Here is a 19,218-nt window from a genome sequence, read left to right on the forward strand (position 1 = left end):
TCAGATGTTGGGAAATTGAATTATATTTTAGAAATGATCAGGCTGCTACATCTCTCAACTGCACCTGTTGCGATGACAGCCATTCTGTGCGAACTGCTGACTTCTAAGGCTCTGGCATCTGTTTGGGAGTCAAGTCAGCACAGTACTTGCAGAAAGACAACTTGCTGCCTTCAGGAACTGCAGGGGCAGTTGGAACCACATATAAACAGAGGTCATAGGTCCAGAGTGCGAGGAATGGACAAGCCGTCTCAGTTCATCTCTGGACAGCAGTGTTAAAAGCCCCACTGAGTCTATGAAAGGGAAATGAGAAGCAGGGCAAGCAGTGCCTGAACAGAAAGCAAAAATCCTTTATTGTACACAGTACAGAATGTAATGCAGCTTTGCAGGAGATATATTATTATAGCCCTGCTCAGGCAATAGTCATTTCACATCAATCCTCAGATTAACCCTTTCTGCACTATAGACTTCCCATGCCAAATTCAAAAACAAAAAGAAGCAAACCCCAGGTGAAGCCCTGGGACATGCTGGGAGCCACAGCAGAGTTTGCTGTCAATATGTGCTTTCTGATAGGCCCTCTTGGGTCATTGGATACATTTTGGGGAGAGTTGCTGAGTCGTCTACAAAGAGTTAATCTTCATATTCATACTTTTTTCCTTAAAAAAAGTGAAGTTAGTCAAAAATCCAAACAAAGTTATCAAAGCAGAAAAAGAAATCCTATACAGCATTTACAACAAAACACGGAGCCCGCAGGGGAAGGATGCATTGTGGGTAAAGCATTATACAGGAGTGTGCCAAGAGGCTCACAAAAACGAGAGACGGAGAGAGAGAGAGAACTCCTGAAGGATCCAGAGAAGCTTTATATATACTGAGTAGCTCTGGCCGCCTTCCTCTCTGCATTTTCACAAAATCAAATTGTAATCTTTTTCTTTCTTTAAAAAAATCCTCTTAAAATATGTGGTTTGCATGAAGCATCTCAAAGAAGGAAATGTGACTTACAAATTAAGCTAAAAAACACGTCTCTTTCTTCCTTGTTTACAAGCTCAAAGAGGACAAGAAAAGTCAATTAAGCAGTAGTATGGCATAGGGATGCCAGCCTCCAGGTGGGACCTGGGGATTCCGTGGAAATATAGCTCACCCTCCAGACTACAGTTCCCCAGGAGAAAATGGCCATTTTGGAGAGTGGACTCTATGGTATTGTACCCCACTGAGGTCCCTGTCCTTTCCAGCCTCCATCTCCCACTCTCCAGGAGTTTTCCAGCCTGGATCTGGCAACTCTGTCCCCCATTCCCCCACTGGTGACCAGGGGGACTTGGCAACTGTAGTGTGGCAATGGAGTCATAAAGTCAGAACTGTCATACCTGGGGATATTCAACAGTGGGGACTGCCATGTATTATATACATACAGTTCCCTGACACAGAAAAAGCCAAGCAGCGTGCGCTTCGCTGCTGCACAGACGCATACTCCAAATGCACAGCATGATGTGCAAAGTGTCCAGGCAGGATCCAGTGCAGGAAAAGCGCAAAGCAGATACACACACATTGGGCCAAAGAAGCTCCACCCAAGTGGCAGTACCCTTTGCAACAGCACTGCCAGAGGCAAGAAAGCAGCAACTCGGCCAGTAGGTGGACTTGCCACAGATACAAAACCTACAAATATCTGGTTAGAAATGTTGCCCCACAACATAAAAAGAGTTTGGCCAAGCCCCCCTTTACCCTAAAAGCAAACCATCCATGCACAGCCTTGTTAAAGAGAGGGTGGCCAAGGACTTGCTGGGCTCTTAGGGAGGTGGTGCTTAAGTGCTGTCCTTTAAGTTGGGTTGTTTACAGCATACTAAGAAAGGCTTCCCCAGACCAAAGAGCTGTGCACTGAGAACCCAGAGGGCTGAGCTAGCCCAGTCACAAGGTTTTACACTGCATTGGTTCCTCTTTTCATCTGCAAATCAAAGCCCTTTTCTATTATGCAAGGTAGATACAAGAATTGTGATTGTAACAGAGCACATTTTCTTAACAAATTGCTAGTCATACACAGTCTATTCAAGTCCCATGGGCACATATATCTCAGCTGTTCCTATCAACTGGGCATAGAAGACACCCCCTTCCCAATCTCTCTTCATGGTTGCACCCAATGTGATCAGCAATTGGAGGTCCTACTCACTAGCCATGCTATTGTCGGTCTTCACACAGAGGGCCTTGAAGTATTTTAGGCTCTTCTGATAATATTTGCAAAGAGCAGTTTTATGAACAGCAGAATTTTTTTCTTTACAAAAAATTGCCCTTATTGGTTGGATCAGGAGTGTCTCATTCAGAATTCTGCTGCTTTACAAGTCAGTAAGCAAAGCCCTCTGCATAGGGAAGGTTGCTGCAGCGATCCAAGTCTAGGAGGTATGCAGAGTTATCTTCAAAATGCGTCAGAGGTAAGGTGTCATCTTCATTCACATGGCAGTCTGGTTCAGCTTTCAAGAATGGGCGCTGATTGTCAGGGAAGGCCATGGAGAAAAGGGCATCAGGATCACAAACAAACTTGTAGACATACCGCTCTCCGGCCACCTGGAAGAGGCAGAAGGTTCTGTTAGGGCAGAACAGGTAAAGAAAGACAAGGGTGTTTATGTGCACATATAGATACATAAAGGTGCCAAGGAAGGCCATTAAACCAGCAATCAGTCCTTTCTCTTGGATAGTCGCAGAAAACAGCTGCAACTTACATGACTTTTTCCCCTTCTTCATCTAGTGTCAACATGTCTCCTGAGAATACAGTGACCAGGGATATGCTCAAAGCCTCTGCCAGAAAACTCCTTGCACAACCTCCCCGCTCCCAATCAAACTCTTCTGAAACTACCTCCAGAACAGCAGTCGCTCCTTACAAGTCCTTTTAGTACTATGTTAAGGCTATGTGTATTCTAAGATTCTGCAAGCACACTACAGAAGTGCAGATTTTAGTACTGGGAGCAGAATGAATCATCTTGATAATCTGAACTGTCTTTAAAATATTTTTAAAAGCTGCTAAGGTGCCAAAGGTTGACTATATGGTTTCAAACCTGCTGTCAGTCGTCATTATCGTTATTAATATTATTTCTAAACCACACAGAACACTCTGCCCTAGCAATATCAGATTGGGGCGGGGCTGCACTCGGATATGCTAAGATTGAGTGATGTGTCTGCCAGCACAGAAGAGGAAGAGACCTTATTCTTCACAAGAAGTGAAACAGATTAAGCACTCATAAGGAGTTTACCAATGTTTACCTTGGCAGCAAGCCCTGGACAAAGCCTAGACGAGCTGTTTGCCAACTTTCAGTTAGTTTTAGATTGGTAGCATTACTGTAGAGAAGAAGCCAGCAAAAGGAATTTGCAGCTGACTGCTTAAATGCATAGTTTCATCTCTGGCTGGTGTTCTAAAGCACAGATAAATAAAGCCAGTCTAGTGAAGTGGTTACAGTATTGGATTAGGAACTGGTAGACCCAGGCTCCAGTATCCACTCCACCAGAAAAGCTTGCTGGGTGTCCATGGACCAATCACTCTCTTCCAGCCTACCCTACCAGCCTACTTGAGATTGTCAGTGGCTTTGGGCCCCAATGGGGAGAAAAGCTGGGTACAAATATATAAAACGAGAATATACTAAGTTTTTAATGCAAAAAATATTTTCACAGCATGTCATTTTGAACGTGTGTATGGGAAGGGGGTGTAACTCATCAATAGTTACTTCACATAGTGCAACAATCAGGGGCTTGTGCAAACACACTTCACAGAGGAATTGCAGGATAAGTGAACGAACCATTGTGGTAAAAAATGTTATATTCCCCAATGCTGGGTATATTTTCAATGCTGGGTATCTCAATGCCGAGCATTTTCAGTTGAAGACATGTAAGGAACAAATGAGAAGCAGATCTTTTCTGCATTGTGGATGGACAGGCACCAAGAAGTGGAGGAAGGGAAGTACCTAAATGAGCCACTCTCACCCTGAAGTCTGTTTCTTTAGAGCAACTGGAATGTGTAGCTGGAATGTTCACAGGGAAGAGAGAGTTACTTGCCTTTTGCATGATGCCTTTTTCATAGTAGTAGCGAAGGGAGCGGCTGAGCTTGTCATAGTTCATTGCAGGCCGGTTTTTTTGGATTCCCCACCGACGAGCTACCTACAAAAGTGAAAATGCAATTAGGAACTCTGAGCAGCATATCAAATTTTGCCCTGATTGAAAGGTGTTATTGGGAAAGTGTTTCCAGTCAAGTTCTTCACATAGAACATTTGGGTATTTACACATTTTATACCCCATGTTTCTGCCCTTATTAGGGCCATCAAGGGGGCTGAACACATGAAGCTGCAGTATACAGAATCAGACCATTGGTCCATCAAGGTAAGTACTCAGACTAGCAGTGGCTCTCCATTGTCACCAGTAGAGATATTTCCATCACCTGGCCATGATCCTTTTAATTAAAATGTTGAGGATTGAAACTGGGAGCTTTTGCATCTCAAGCAGATGCTCACCTTTTCAGCTCTCGCCCCTGGATTATGGAACTTCCTTCACCTAGAAATGAAGTTCAAACCATTCCTCCAAGCTTTTTGAAAGAGTGAAAGCAATCAGGATTGGGGAACACTGCTTGGTTTAACTTTATAATCTTTGATTTCATCACTATATGCTTTACAAATTTTTATGGATGACTGTGGTTTGAAGAAATATTCTAAATAAATCAAAACAAGTTACTTGCAATACAAGGGGCTGAAAACATCTTCCCAGATATAATCTGGGAGCAGAATCTGTACTTGTCCACAGATCTCCAACAATTACTGTAGGCTGGGAGAGTTAGAGGGTGTTTTAATGTAGGTTTGTAGAAAAATTAAACTGGAATATGAACTGCCTTTAAATCGGGCATTTGTACACTGATCACATAATTTGTCTACGTTAAAATTACATGGATAATCCTTCATAATATTTTCCCATTAATGCATTCATTGGATCACTTGAAAAAAAAAAAGATGCAGCAAACACTAAATGCTATTCCATTACCTACAACACCTTATGGGGAAATTAAAGGAACAAATTATAGCTTGCACTTAACAAGGACTGCTGCTCAACTTGTTCAACAAGCCCATTAATAAGGATGTACCCTTTGCAAGACTTCTCAAAAATAATGTTGTTCATTTGTTTTACTAACAGTCAGCTATGAGAATTTAGAAGACAGGCATCATTAAATTGTGTTCCCCTTGCAATAAAACAGAATAGCAAAGACTTCCAGGCATTGGCAATCTCAGCTAGGTGAAACAATTACAGAGAACCACATCCCTTTCCTAGAAACACATATGGGCTGCCTGCATGCCATTCTGTCAAGTCATAGGACTGCCTAAATCTGTCGGTCATGATGCAAAGTATCAAGTGGAAATCCACTGTTCTTTTTCCTACCGCATTTTGACTACTTCTGGTGTTTTGCCCCCCCACCTTCGACACTCTACCTGAACATTTAGTAATCATTGACAATTCCCACAATATTTCTTCTAAGCTAAATACATAGTTCAATATTATATATTATTGTTTATTGATAATAAAATCAACAATCAATAATTAGTTATCCAAAATGGTTTGTAAGAGAAAACAAATTGATAAAACATATAAAATATATTGATTGTTGATAAGAAACTGATTGAATTAATAGTATCTAATTGATTTAATAGTGTGTTGATGTATTGCATAATTGTACAAAATTATAGCTAGGAGAAAAGAAAACAGATATAGGCAGTGGTGGGATTCAGCAGGTTCGCACCACTTTGGCAGAACCGGTTGTTAAAATAGTGCTTGTAAACAACCAGTTGTTAAATTATTTGAATCCCACCACCGGAACCGGTTGTTAAATCATTTAAATCCCACCACTGGATATAGGATAATGGATAATGGTGCAAACCAGTAAAGCTGGCAAGAAAGTAACGGTAGGGGAAGAAGACATTCTAGATCGGTCAGATACCCCCAATGAAATATTAAAGCAGATTAAGAGCTCCAGTGAGGAACTAAAAAAGTAAATCCAAGTTATAAGAAGAGAAGCCCCAGACATGAAAACGAGATTTCAACTCAAATCAAACAGTCAGAGCAAAACACAGGACTGAAAAATGTGAAATGAGGTATTGTAAAAGAATTTGTGGAAATTAAGAAAAATATATAAGAAAATACTCAAGAAATTGTCAAAATAGAAACAAAAAACTGACTCTCTCAAGAAAAGTGGTGCAAAAAGCAGAGGAAAGAATTTAAGTCCTCGAAGTTCAGGGAAGACATAAGGATCTGCAGTTTAGAGGGATCCCTGAACAATTTGAATAATCAGATTTAGAAGGGGACTTCTGCAAACTGATGCAAAACAACTTAAAAGTGAACGAAGAATTACAGAGACTGAGCATATATATAGCATCAACTTGAGATCTGCATATAAGAACAAAGTTCCAAGAGACATCCTGGTGAAATATGCATATGAAAAATGAAAGAATTTTTTGAAGAAACATTGGGAACACCCCCTGTGGTAGACAACACAGAAATAAAAGTATTTCAAGACCTACTAAATACATTATAGAGGAAAATAAGTGAATTCAACTTTCTATGACAGATCTTGTTAAAAAGAGAAATAAAATACTACTGGAGAATCCCTTTTGCATTAGAGGTTATTTTATCCCCTGGTAAGAAAATAATCTCAACACTGAAGCAAATAGCTAAAGGAACATTTTACAGGTGAGAAATACACAAACGGTTTCCCAGAAAGTATGAATCCAGATAGCAGTTCATCTACAAGCTCAAAGGAAGACCATATTAAGAATAAATTAGTGGACAAGCTAAAAGGGTTAACAGATAAAGAAGACAAACTGGACCAAGATGTGACCTTTGTGCCCAGAAAGTAAAATGAAGATTGGTTAATATAAATGGACTGAACTCCCCTTCAAAAAGAATGAAAATCTTTACTTGACAGCAAAAACAAATTGGAGACATCATTTGTATACAAGAAGCGCACATAAAAGATAAGTAGAAATCCATTAGCATATTATATTTCTAAGCGGCTGCAGTGGAAACTGTAGCCAGCAAGACATGATTGGGAAATTTAATGAAGGAACAAGTGTGCGTTGATTGAGCATTGACTCAATTCTAACATGATTCTGGAGCAGTTGTCTAGAGAGGATTATTGATTCTACCTCTCTTTCGGAGCAAGATCTGATGACATCAGCCTGTTGCCAACCAACCTACTGTTTCCCAGGGGATTTCTGGAATGGACAATCAGCCAGGCACTCAGGGAAGATTAATGGGATTTTCTAGCACTAAGTGCATCAAGACAACCCACAACCACCTGAGGCCCAGAAGAACAGCCTGAGCCAAATGAATGGGGCGTTTCCAATAGTCTCAGCTGCTAAGCAAGCTAGTGGCACTCAATCCAATTTTACTATCATGGCTAAGAATAGGGAGAAAGTGACGCGCAAGGATGAATGAAAGAGGAACATCATTAGCAGAGAAACGAGATCATACTTAACACTCCACAGCACTGCCACTCTCATGAACACAGAAATGTATTTCTCACTGTAAGCATCCCTGTTCATTCTTTGAATATTGTAGTATTTTCCAGCATTATAGGAAGAATGTATTGGGAACCAACCACAGCTGCATGCACACAGCATTGCTTTGTTAAGTTCATCAAGCACCTTAGTCAGGGGAATCTATGGGAGGGGGGAGGCAGGAAACTCTGCTATGCTGCCAACACATTGCAGTATGCTTTCCAATAGCAGACAGAATGAAACCTTTTGTAACTGACTCCAGGGTAGAAACATGTTCAGGAAATATTTTGCATGTCCAGACACACGTTCCTTTGCATGTGATATGCCATGGCAGGGAAAGAGCTGAAAGCACAAAAGTCTATGCACATATTCCTAGAAGATTCTAAGAGTTATTGTTATATAATCATCACCCAGCACTCAGGCTTTGATTATGGCACTAAGCAGCGAAAGAGCTTCCTCTTTACCGCAGTACAGGCTGACACAGAAAATCATAAACTCTTCTGAAAGTCTTTTCAAGGTTTGACTCTCAGCGATTGGATCTTTTAAAAGGAATCTGGTTCTATTTGTGTTGTATTTTGCATCGTGACCCTGGGGCGGTGAGAGGGCTGTGCCCCAGGTGCTACTCCCACAAGTCACGTGTGTGTGTGTGTGTGTGTGTGTGTGTGTGTGTGTGTGTGTGTGTGTGTGTGTGTGTGTGTGTGTGAGGGGGGGGGTGCTATCAGCCGCCCTCCTTCTACTGCAAGGCTAGGAATTGGGGCTGCTGCTGCTAGGCTAAGGGTCACCTTGGCTGGAAGGCAGAAGCAGCTGAGTGCCCCCGGAGGTCAGAAGCAACTGAGCACCACTGGGAGGTTGGAAACAATGGAATGCCCCAGGGAGGCCAGAAGTGCCCTGGGAGACCAGAACTGGTGGAGTGCCCCTGGGAGCACACCACCCGCCTCAAGGTGCTGTGTCATACTCCTTCCAACCAGCCATCCCTTTGGTGCTTTTTTCCCCTGTGGAAGTTGTGTCACACTGCATGCCTCTTGCCTCGTCCTGCAGCTGGCCCTCTGGGGCAGGTCTGCGCTCACTTGTTCATTGGGGAAAGACTCAAAGAAGGTGGTGGCATGTCAGGGCCTGGGTTAGATTGCTTTTTCTCCACCTCCTCTCCACACACAGCCCACCCCTCTGCTCCACAATGAGCCACTGCCTCTCCGAAGCTCCCCCTGCTCCGGCATGCAGCTCAGAGGTGCTGGCTCAAGGCCGTTGGCAGGCAGTCCCCCTCCAGCCTTTGCCACCCGGTGCATCAGCTGTGAGCATCTAGCCTGGGAGGGGACAGTGTGGGGTGGCGGAGTGGTTTTTACAGAGGTGCACAGCTGTTGCCCACCTCCTCCTGTGCAGCCCCTCTTTCTGATTTTCTTTCTGCCTTTGCTTCTGTCTTTCTTTCAGACTTTCTCTCTGCCTCTCTTTCCCTCTCTTTATCCCTCTGTCTGTCTGCCTGTCTTTCTGATTTTCTCTTTCTGCATTTCTTTCATTCTGTTAAGTTCATCAAGCACCTTAGTCAGGGGAATCTACGGGAGGGGGGAGGCAGGAAACTCTGCTATGCTGCCAACACATTGCAGTAGAGCTCTCCTCTGCCTTCCTTCCTTCCTGTCTGCTTTCCCTCTGCCTGTCTGTCTGTCTTGCTTGTCTGTCCTTCCCTCTGCCTGCCTGTCTGCCTTCCCAGTGCATATTCTTGCAAACTTCCTTTCCAGAAGAAAGGGATGTGTGGAAGCCCTCCCCCTTAATAAATCTGCTGGCTGGCCAGCTGATAGAGTCTACGCCCTGAGTTGGGAAGTCTCTGCTGCAAAGTCGCAAGCCTTGATCACCAGATAGAAATTCACTAGGTGGCCTCTTCTCTTCACCACAAATGCAGGTTGATAGCAGCTCTCTACCCAAATAATTTGGGCAGCAACATTGAGTCAGCTAAGTGGGGTTAGTTAAATCGACAAGACGTCTTTTAATCAGCCCCAAAGCTGTTCCTAATTAATCAAGCCACTAAAATAACTGTCTATGGGAGAGAAGGTGGCAGGGTATCTATAGCCTGATCCTGGAAACTAAGTAGGCAAAGGGAGATCACCAAGAAAGACCTTGCAGAGGGCAGCAATGGCAAACCACCCCTGCTTTTCACTTGCCTTGAAAGCCCCTCCTTGCTAGGGTTGCCATGAGTCAGCTCTGACTGGACAGCATTTTCACACACAAGTAAACCTTAAACCTTTTATGCTTTTTTTAATTTAAAAATTGAAAGCCTAAGCTAGAGGCCTGGTGTTTCCTTATGAACCTGCCTAGCAACTATAGTGTTCTACTGAGATCCGCTTCTGTGTGCCCCACCTGTGGAGATGTCACTTTGACTGTGGTCTGTTTTTCACACAGCTGTTCACTTGGTACCTCCTGAAGAAGGGCTATAGATGCCATTTTGGGGCATCAAGAGTTCAGGCGGGGAGAGGGTGCCGTGACTCGCAAGTAACCACAGTTAACCATAAGGTGTGGCTTTAGTTGGCTTGACTCCTGATGAAGAGCTGTGGAGGCCACACAGGAACGTCAGAGTTGCGTGAATGTGTGCGCAATTTCATGCTTGTCCCAGGCACCGTTTTCTGTAGCTATGCCCTTGCTGAGAGAGATCTAACATATCAGGTCACATGTTGTACATCAGGAGGTCACATAATGTGGCCGTGCATCTCCCACGCATGCTCTTTTAGCCTTCCCACTTGTGGAAAAGCCAACCAGGACAAGATTCATGGTAAAAATATTTTCAAGATCAAAGCAGTGCCTTTTCAGAGTGCAGAGGGAGTGAAACAGCGTACTATCAAAGACCTTCAACTAGAGGGGGCTGCTAAATTGCTGTTTGAAAAACCAATATTTCCATGCAGAGCGTGCTGTATATTATGGATAATTACCCACCATGCACTGCTTGGCCGTGCAGCTGGTTTCAATTATTAGTCAAACAGCTTCCTCCTCTGCATCATTCAGTACAACTCAGTGTACCATAAGACTCCTCTCAGTAATTGCAAGGGTTTATTTACAAAAACCAGTGTCTCCACAGGGCGACAACAGTGCAAAGCCTACAGCAACAGTGGAAATTAGCAGAAAACCTTTCTCCAAGGAACAGCTCAGTATCTGAAGAGTAATGAGAAAAGTACATGCCCTAGACCTGCTGAATGGGAAGATGTTAAGGAAAGCCAATGAACTGTATAAAAGAATTGCAAGCAGAGGGGGAACAGAACAGAAAACAAGTAATAGATTCTCAGCAGGTTCTTCATATGTGCTACCAACTTTTTGAAATTTGCAAGCTTTTAAACTGCAAACACACTTAGTGTGAACAAACAAAAATATCCCATATCATCACCCATTCGAACCCATGAATTTCCCAATAGCAAAACTGTAGAAAGAACTAAAGAAACGGTAGATTACTACACAGAGAAAGAGCAAAGGTGAAAGGGGTGCTTTAACTAATGGGACACCAATGCTGACACAAATCAATATGCTCCTAGAAGCCAAATCAGAGAAAGTCTCAGAAATCTTCTATGCTTTATATATGTTTCTTCTTGCATACTGAACTTCAAGCATTCTGCTTATTTGCTACTCTGTATTCTAGAGTGGGGAGATTTTGATGCTGATGTATCAACCTTTCCAACAATGAAGCTTTCAAAGCTCATAAAGTATGAGATTTAGTAAGCAGCCATAAAGGATGAACATAGCACATGTACCCTACTTGTGGGGGCACACGTCTGATGCTTGACCCTCTGAAGAAAGGACACATTCAAGAAGTAAGAGGCTAGTGACACTGGAATTGAACTTTGTTGAATCAAGAGACGTCTGAGATCCAGTGAAGCTGGCCTCTCTAAGCATTTTGCCACCTCACTCTCCTTCATGTATGAACAAGGCTCAAATCCAGTTTCATTTTAACTCTAATAAAGGTTATATATGACATTGAATGGATGAGGTTGTCTACTGGAAGACAATACAGCCAATTAAGTAAAGGAGTCGATGTCTGCCAGCAATCAAATATAGCAACAGCTAGACCAAACGACTTTGCATCCAACAGGTTCAGTGACATGTGTGAAAGGAAGGCCTTACACATCTGCTCTGTGTTTTCTCCATTTGACCTTGGTGCGGACTGGAGAAGATTCAATAAACAGATTTACACGGGGCCAGAAATGACTTTATTCACAGCTGCTCTGCCTCTCGTTGTACCCCTAGGCACCATTCATAAGCGAGAACTGCCATTTTAATGCTGGAGTAAGCTAATAATAAGGAGACAAATCAGTTTGAATAGGGATTGACCTTGTCAAGATGCAATACAAATAGACCACATTGTGCATCAATCCACTGAGATAAAGCAGAGGCAGCTTCAGTGCTACAGGAAGTACTGTGAAGATGCAAAATTGGTGAACCTGTGCATCTCACTTCTGGGAAGGTACCATAGGTAGTCAATGCAGTTTTGCTCATCTCCCTCATGCGGACTGCCCTTCATATGTCACATGCATTTTTCACTAGCTCCACACATGCTCTTGATACCCCAAGAAAGAGACACTGACCCTGCATTGACCAAAACCTCAACTTCCTGCAAACGCAAGTCCCAATTAATGCAATTTCTACTAAATTGAGCTCGTTTTCAACTGACCTGGTCCAGAGATTAAAAATAAATGAATCAGCACCATGTCACATCTATCTCCTGAAAATGACATTCTCCCCCCGACCCTTGAAGAGGTTTTTTGATAGAAAGCAACAGCAGCTAAGAACTTTGTTGCAAATGGGTCAATGCCTCTAGCAGTCTTTTGTTGGACAACTGAAAAATACAGGTGAACTTGGGAAGCTCTCCTCCCTCCCCAGGTGTTTTACCTCTTCAGGTTCAATCAGCTTGAACTCCATGCCTCTGCCAGTCCAAGCAATGAAATGGGCATTGGCTGGATCATCCAGGAGAGTGACCAGGAACTGCCACAGCTGGAGTGATCCTCGTCTCTGGTAAGGAGGCCCTTCACGATACACTGTGGGTTCTTGCTTCACTTTGCCTGTTCAAAACAAAGCAACACCAGTTAGATTCAACATTCCAAAAAGGGAAAGATAGGGCATTGCAAATTCCTACAATTTGTCAGAACAATCCCAACCATTCTTAAGAAGCCAGGTGAAAGCAGAAGTTCTAGCACATCTGGATGATGGCCATCTAGTAAGAGTGTCCCCTTATACAAAGAAGCACCAAGCAGCTAGATGTCATAGTGAATCTGGCTTGCAGAACTTCTTTTGAATATTCACACAGTTTCCATTGCCCTATTTTGTAGCATTAATCTGGTGATGGATGTACATTTACCAATGAAGCCCTGTATCTTGCAATGAGCATAGACAGTTTCTTTCACAATGCATGAGGCAAATGAGACAGTGTTGACAGTGTTTCTTGAAGCACACAGAAGGTCTGCAGGTTAGCTAATCCCACAATCTGGCTTCTACAGAACTCATTAAAATCCCTACAAAACCAGCCCCTTACCTTCCAATCTTTCTGGTACAACACAGGTATCATCAAAGTACAACCGGGCATCCTTCTCATATGAGAACCCTACGAAGGAAGTAGACATGCAAATTAGCTCATCAACAGTTCTGTTTAATTCTCTGTTATACAGCACTAAAAACACAAATTAGGCTGTTTCTTCCTGGACAATTTGATTTGCTCCACTTTGTGGTCTGTTGGAACCAACTGCTAGAGTGTTTGTTAAAAATTAACAGGAATGGCCTCAAAATGCTTACTTGCAAATATGCTAGCTACTCTGCTCTGCCAACTCCAAGGACTTCTCTAGACAGCAGGTTCCCCCATGCCTGACTTTACACCAAAATGTGGAAATTACAAACAAGGGAAAGAACCACAAAGAAAGAGAGGTCCAGTCTATCTTATGCTACAGTCTTTTTAAAAAAATTGTGACACTTTGCTAGGACCTGGCCGGGCACTCAGAGTCCCAGAGATAAGCATCGGGATCAGAACAGTTCCTTAGCGTGGCTTGTTAGGATTCTGTGCTTGATGCTCAAGAACTAGCTCTCTTCCTTCCTCAAATCCGGTGGCCCAGTCAGGCTTTGTTTATACTAATTGGTTGAACTATGCAAGCTGGTTCAGACTGAACTTTAAAATGTCATTTTCTTGAGGTCAAACAGCACTTGTTATTCTTATCAGACACTGTTACAAGAAAGAAAGAAAGAAAAGAAAGAAAGAAAGAAAGAAAGAAAGAAAGAAAGAAAGAAAGAAAGAAAGAAAGAAAGAAAAGAAAGAAAGAAAGTCTTAATATTAAAATACTACAATAAGCATGTGTCTAGCCCTGATAAACGAATGCCTATAGATATACAATGAATGGGGTGCCTTGCTGCAGGAAGAAAACACTATCTGCTCCTTTTTCCTAATTACCTCTGCATTAGCAACTTTTTAAAAACAAGGAAAATCTTTTTTTAAATGCTTTATTGACAAACAAATACATCTACATAACATCAAAGACCACATATATATCACATAGATACATAAATAACCACCTAACAAAAAAGGACAACTACTTAAAAGAAGGACCATATTTTCAATTCCACAAGGTTACTGGCCAGCAGCATTGGCTTTGACCTCTGACACTTCTATGCAGGATACATTGCAGGCAAAAGGTCTCAAATCAGATATGACACTGGCATTCTGTGAATGGAGCTAGCACGGTTTTTAAAAATCTTAAATAGCAGGCTTATGGAGGCCCTGATTTAGACTAGTGGCCACGCAAGACTGCTGTTTAAAAGGGGGGAAAAGCATAGTGGAAACTCTATTAATGGAATTTCTAGCATGCTCTGTAGCTCACTCCCATTATCCTTGACAATGAGGAAGCTGACAGGAAGAGAGTAGATTCCTCTGAAATGTGGTGTTGAAGAAGGATGTTATGGATACTGTGGGTTGCCCCCCCCAAATAAATAAGTGGGTTTTAGATTAAATCAAGCCTGAACTGACCCTAGAAGCTAAAATGACTAAACTGAGGCTGTCGAACTTTGGTCACTTAATGAGAAGACAGGAGTCACTGGAAAAGACAACAATTCTAGGAAAAGTTGAGGGCAGCAGGAAAAGAGGAGGACCCAGGATGAGATGGATTGACTCTATAAGGAAGCCACAGCCCTCGTTTTGCAAGGTGGAAGCCATGGACCCCATTTCCCCGCAGTGCAGGGAAGCCCTTTGGGGGTGGGTGGGGCAACACCACAGCAGCGCCATCCCCACCTGCCTAATCTGGATCGGGCTGTTCGTCTTTAGAACTGTTTTGATTTTAATTCCATTTTCTGTTCTGTTTATATCCATAAAAAAATAAAATAAGTTGAGCAAAAAAAGTTACTACAGTCCTAAATTGTGATGTTAACATTTTAATGGTTTTTATGTATTTTGTTTTATGTATTGTCTAGATATTGTAAGCTGCCCTTAGCTCCGCAAGGAAGCTCATAACTGTTTTAAGTGAATAAAAGCTCGATTTGTGTGTGCACATGCAAGAGATACTGTTTGCTCAAATAAGGTTCCAGAGAAGTCAGTCTTTTATTAGCAGCAGTAGCCACAAAGGCAGCTGATGTTGGCACCCAACATGCCAAAAAGAGAGACCGGAAGGAAGAGTTCCATTCTGTGAGTAAAATGGAAGGTGTTATAGCAGCAACTTAGGAGGGAAGCTGGCAACAGGCATATTAAATTTCCCCAACAGGTCCCAAATACCATTATCAATCTGCTTGCAAAGCAGAAAGGGAATCAGGGTGGTTTACAGAGAGAAGACTAGACTGTAGGCAGGACAAGATAACATCATCTGCTGGATAGAACTGGCTTCCTGGTCCAATTAATGTCTTCTTGTTGTGAGAGGATACAGTTCGTGCAACCGCTCAGTTTGTCTGTGCTTCTAGGGATAGATAGGGGCACTTGCTACCTTGGAGGGCCTAACATAGCCTTCCAAGATAAGCTGCACCCCTTTCCAAGCTCACAGTTTTGTTCAAGCAGCAAACAGTACTCTCCTCTTCCTTGAGTTTGCTAGGCATTCAGTTCACACCAATCAGAGCCCAGTCTCATCAGATCTTGGAAACTAAGCAGGGTCAGCCCTGGCTAATATTTGGATGGGAGACCTCCAAAGAATACCAGGGTCAGGACAGAGAGGCAGTCAATGAAAAACCACTTCTGAACTTCTCTTGCCTTGAAAATTTTACAGAGTTGTCATAAGTCGGTTGAAATGTCATAAGTCGGTTGAGACTTCACGGCAATTTACACTCCCACCCAAAATCAGAACAGTGAGGTTCTCCTCAGAAGGGCCAGGCATCAGCAAAAAAAGAGCCAAAAAACCTGAGCTCTGAGGTAGCAACAGGAACAAGATCATTCATCTATATGGAAGGGATAATCAACCTACCTTTCAGAGCTGCTGTAATTTTCATATATGTGCAGAACTCTGATCACTTCAAACATTTATATCAATTTTTAATATTTTGATTGTTAGCTGCTAAGTTTTTGAGAACTCCTCCTAAATGGCCTCAAGCAAAAATCAACTGTTTCTAGTTTCATAGGAGGGCTTTTTGCCCATAATCACATACAGATGTATTTTTCTAATTTTATTTCATATGTGCCAATATATGTGAGCTCATTCATGTATCTGCTGTCACTTACCATCATGGTTGTTGGGGAAATAGCCACCTCCTCCTCTCACATATGCCGACTGGCAATTAGGCACTTCTGAAATAAAGATGAAGACAGAGGTAATAATGTCAGCGCTTCATTTTTTCTGGGTTCAGATTTCATCATGGAAAGACATATAAAGAAAATCCCAGATACACCACAAAGAATGTGTGGTCCCACCCAGTAGTTTCTTGGAAATACAGTGCTGTGGGAAAGCACTACTAGAAAAGTCAAAACATAAATACATGAAAGCACCTCATTCCAAATCAGACCCCTTGTCTGGGTAGGACTGTGTACTATATTTGGTAGCAGCCCTGCAGGGTTTCAAGCAGAGATCGGCCATCCCTTAAACTTGCTACTCAAGATCTTTTTAGTGGAGGTGCCAGGGATTGAACCTTTAATGCTTGGCACACAAACCACATGACACGCCTCCTCTCTTCACTGTGTGGTAAACCCAGTTTATACAGTCTGACCAGGTAAAGAAAGTCATAGCTTGCCTGAGCAATCCATTACCTGTCAGTTGTATGGTCTGATATTTTACCCAAATCATTTAGGATCAAGATGCTTGTTTCTGTTATCAGCCCAACTGAGTTCTGAGAACTTCCTTGCTTGATACCTCCCTCTAATTTTGAACGTGAGTGGTAACTGGGGGTAAGGGCTTTCTGTAGGGGCACTGAATTTGTGGTACTCTCTTTGGAGATTTTCTCAAACACCATTTATCTGTCAGGCACTGTTAAAACATTCATTCTTCAAGGCATTTGAAACGTGATGCTTTTATGCTGCATCTTTTCAAAACATGCTTATTCCTTTCAGTGGTTTTTGTTTTTAGCTGTTATATTTTATTGTCGTTTTATCATATGTGAGTGTTCTTAAATTGTATTATTTTACATTGTTAGTTGCCTTGTATGTTTCACAAGTAGAATGGGAAAGGTTTTTTTAAAAATACAATTAGAAGTGAACCACTTCTCCTTTGCAAAAAGCAAAACTCTTCAGAAAGAGGCTATGTTTTAGACGTAAAGCACTGCTGTCCTATTCCCGTGTGCTAAGATTATTTACCCTCTGGGATTAGGCGTTCAGAGACACAATGAGCCACTGACTAAATAGGAGGTGTATGGAATTTGCAGGCATTAAAATAATCCGCTGAAACCAGGCACATCATATTGTTCCTGGAAGAAATCGCTCAAATAAAAACTCCCTCATGGCTGCAGCTGTCTTTCCCCAGAAGGCAAAAGCTTCCTGCAATCCCTTCCATTGGCACGTGGGAAAAATTACTTAGAAACCTACAGAATAAATTGGAAAAACATATTTAACCTACACACAGAGGCATGATCTAAAAGCTCAGCTTCATCCCTCTGAAAATACACGAGAAGCAGGGAAAACAAGAGAAAAAAAATTCCTTTAAGTTTAGATCTCCCATCTGCTCCACCCTGCCTCTGACAGGTCATGATATTTTTAGGTCTAAGGCGATTTGTAGTTATGCTGCGGGACCTGTACCAGCAGCAGCTGCAGAATCTAGTAAGTGATCAAATCTCCCTTTCCATGTCCCAAGGTGAGCATTCTACAGAAGGCCAAAGTCAGCTGTAGGTTCCAAGAGATGCCCAAACGCATCTTGAATCTTGTGCGCTAAATGTCACCCAGCAGAAGGCAGGGAAGGGGGAAAAACTTTTGCATGCACGCATGCAAAGCTGCCCTTCCCCACTGCCAATAGTAATGCCTTTCAGATTATGGAAGCTTAGATCCTGCTACATCTGTTGAATGCTTGTTTTTTAAATTTATTTTTTAAGCCACAAAGAGATAATCTACCATTTTAAGTAGGTTAAACATGGCCACAAAAAGGCAGCTGCTCCCCCTTCCTTGGAAATGTGAAGCAGCAGCAGCACAAGCAGCAGTTTTAGAATAGTATGAAAAGCCTCTAAGAAAAAAAATACAGCACTTAGAGCACAGGAGAGCAGGTGGAGGGACTACAAGATGCTACAGTAATATTATGGCTACATCCTCTGTCTGTCTCCCATCCTGACATGGTCAAAAATGGAGCAGCTGCTACAAGAAGTTGGGATAGAGCAAAACTGCTGGAAATGGTCACAGAAACTAAACATGGATATCTCCATCCAACAGGTATTGAGCCATCTCTTACAACCTCACAGACCCCCAGAGATTCTCTGGTGTCTGAAGCTGCAAAGAAGCACACTGGGTACACAAAACTGCAGGAATGCCCACTGAGGTTTCAAGGGCAGCAGCATGCCACTGAAAAGTACCACAGCTGCTTCATATACCTGACAGGCACCAAGGAATGAGCACTTGCCATTAGCATACTCACCTGAGTCAATGCAGTAATCCCTAGGCTCTTGCTTGATTCCCATGGGAGACTGGAATCCATGCCTGGGTGGGCCAGGGACGCCTGGGACTCCATGGTCATAGAGGGGGTCATGGTACTCTTGCTTGAATCCCTGAGGAGGATGGGCAGCAGCAGGGACAATAGGCTCTGACATTTGCCTATGGTAGATGGGGCGATTGTCTCCAGAAAGCCCCGGCTGAGGATAGGGGTGGCAAGGTTCAGACATTTGTCTCTGAAATCTGGGTAAACACAAAACAGACAGGCAGAGATTATCAACCAAAGTTAAGCAGCAAGGACCCTCAGCACTCTGAGTTGTCCCTCAGCCCACAATACTTCATCTACAACAGCCAGCTCATCTGAAGTACCTAACAGAAAATCTTCTTCAGTTGCAACAACCCTCAAGTAATATAACCACACAGGTTTATTGTCATGTATGAATGGAACAGCAGGTCTAAGTTTTTTTGTGGCACTGTAATAAAAATGGCAGCCTACAGACCTGCTAGCATTGAGTGGGTCCACATTGGGTCAACTGTGTTGGAAAACGCATGGCTTGTCTACAGTGCAGTGAGCCATGGCCGAAAACTGTGCTGGCAGAGGGTAGCTGTTACTTGAGGACTGCATCTGATGGGACTTGGCATTAGGTAGGCGACTAAAAAAGGAAAGGATCTCTGTGGGTCTCATCTAGCTCTCGCCCAATTTCTCAACAATTCATATAGTCAAATTCGGAC

General features: G+C 42.7%; 1 protein-coding gene across 2 annotated transcripts in view; it reads right to left on the reverse strand.

Annotated features, from left to right (window-relative positions):
- Window positions 1–327: 327 nt before the first annotated feature.
- The window catches only part of ETV5 (ETS variant transcription factor 5), a 41,240-nt gene continuing 22,349 nt past the window's right edge, over window positions 328–19,218 (reverse strand). For both annotated transcript variants that reach the window (XM_048506100.1, XM_048506101.1), the window contains exons 8-13: window positions 18,473–18,729; window positions 16,147–16,212; window positions 13,003–13,071; window positions 12,363–12,532; window positions 4,027–4,128; window positions 328–2,547 (exon numbers count right to left, since the gene is read on the reverse strand). In XM_048506100.1, the coding sequence (XP_048362057.1) occupies window positions 2,326–2,547; window positions 4,027–4,128; window positions 12,363–12,532; window positions 13,003–13,071; window positions 16,147–16,212; window positions 18,473–18,729 (886 nt within the window). In that variant the 3' untranslated portion in view covers window positions 328–2,325. The remainder of the gene's footprint in view (window positions 2,548–4,026; window positions 4,129–12,362; window positions 12,533–13,002; window positions 13,072–16,146; window positions 16,213–18,472; window positions 18,730–19,218) is intronic.

Source organism: Sphaerodactylus townsendi, linkage group LG08, assembly GCF_021028975.2.
Source record: "Sphaerodactylus townsendi isolate TG3544 linkage group LG08, MPM_Stown_v2.3, whole genome shotgun sequence".
Classification (NCBI taxonomy): domain Eukaryota; kingdom Metazoa; phylum Chordata; class Lepidosauria; order Squamata; family Sphaerodactylidae; genus Sphaerodactylus; species Sphaerodactylus townsendi.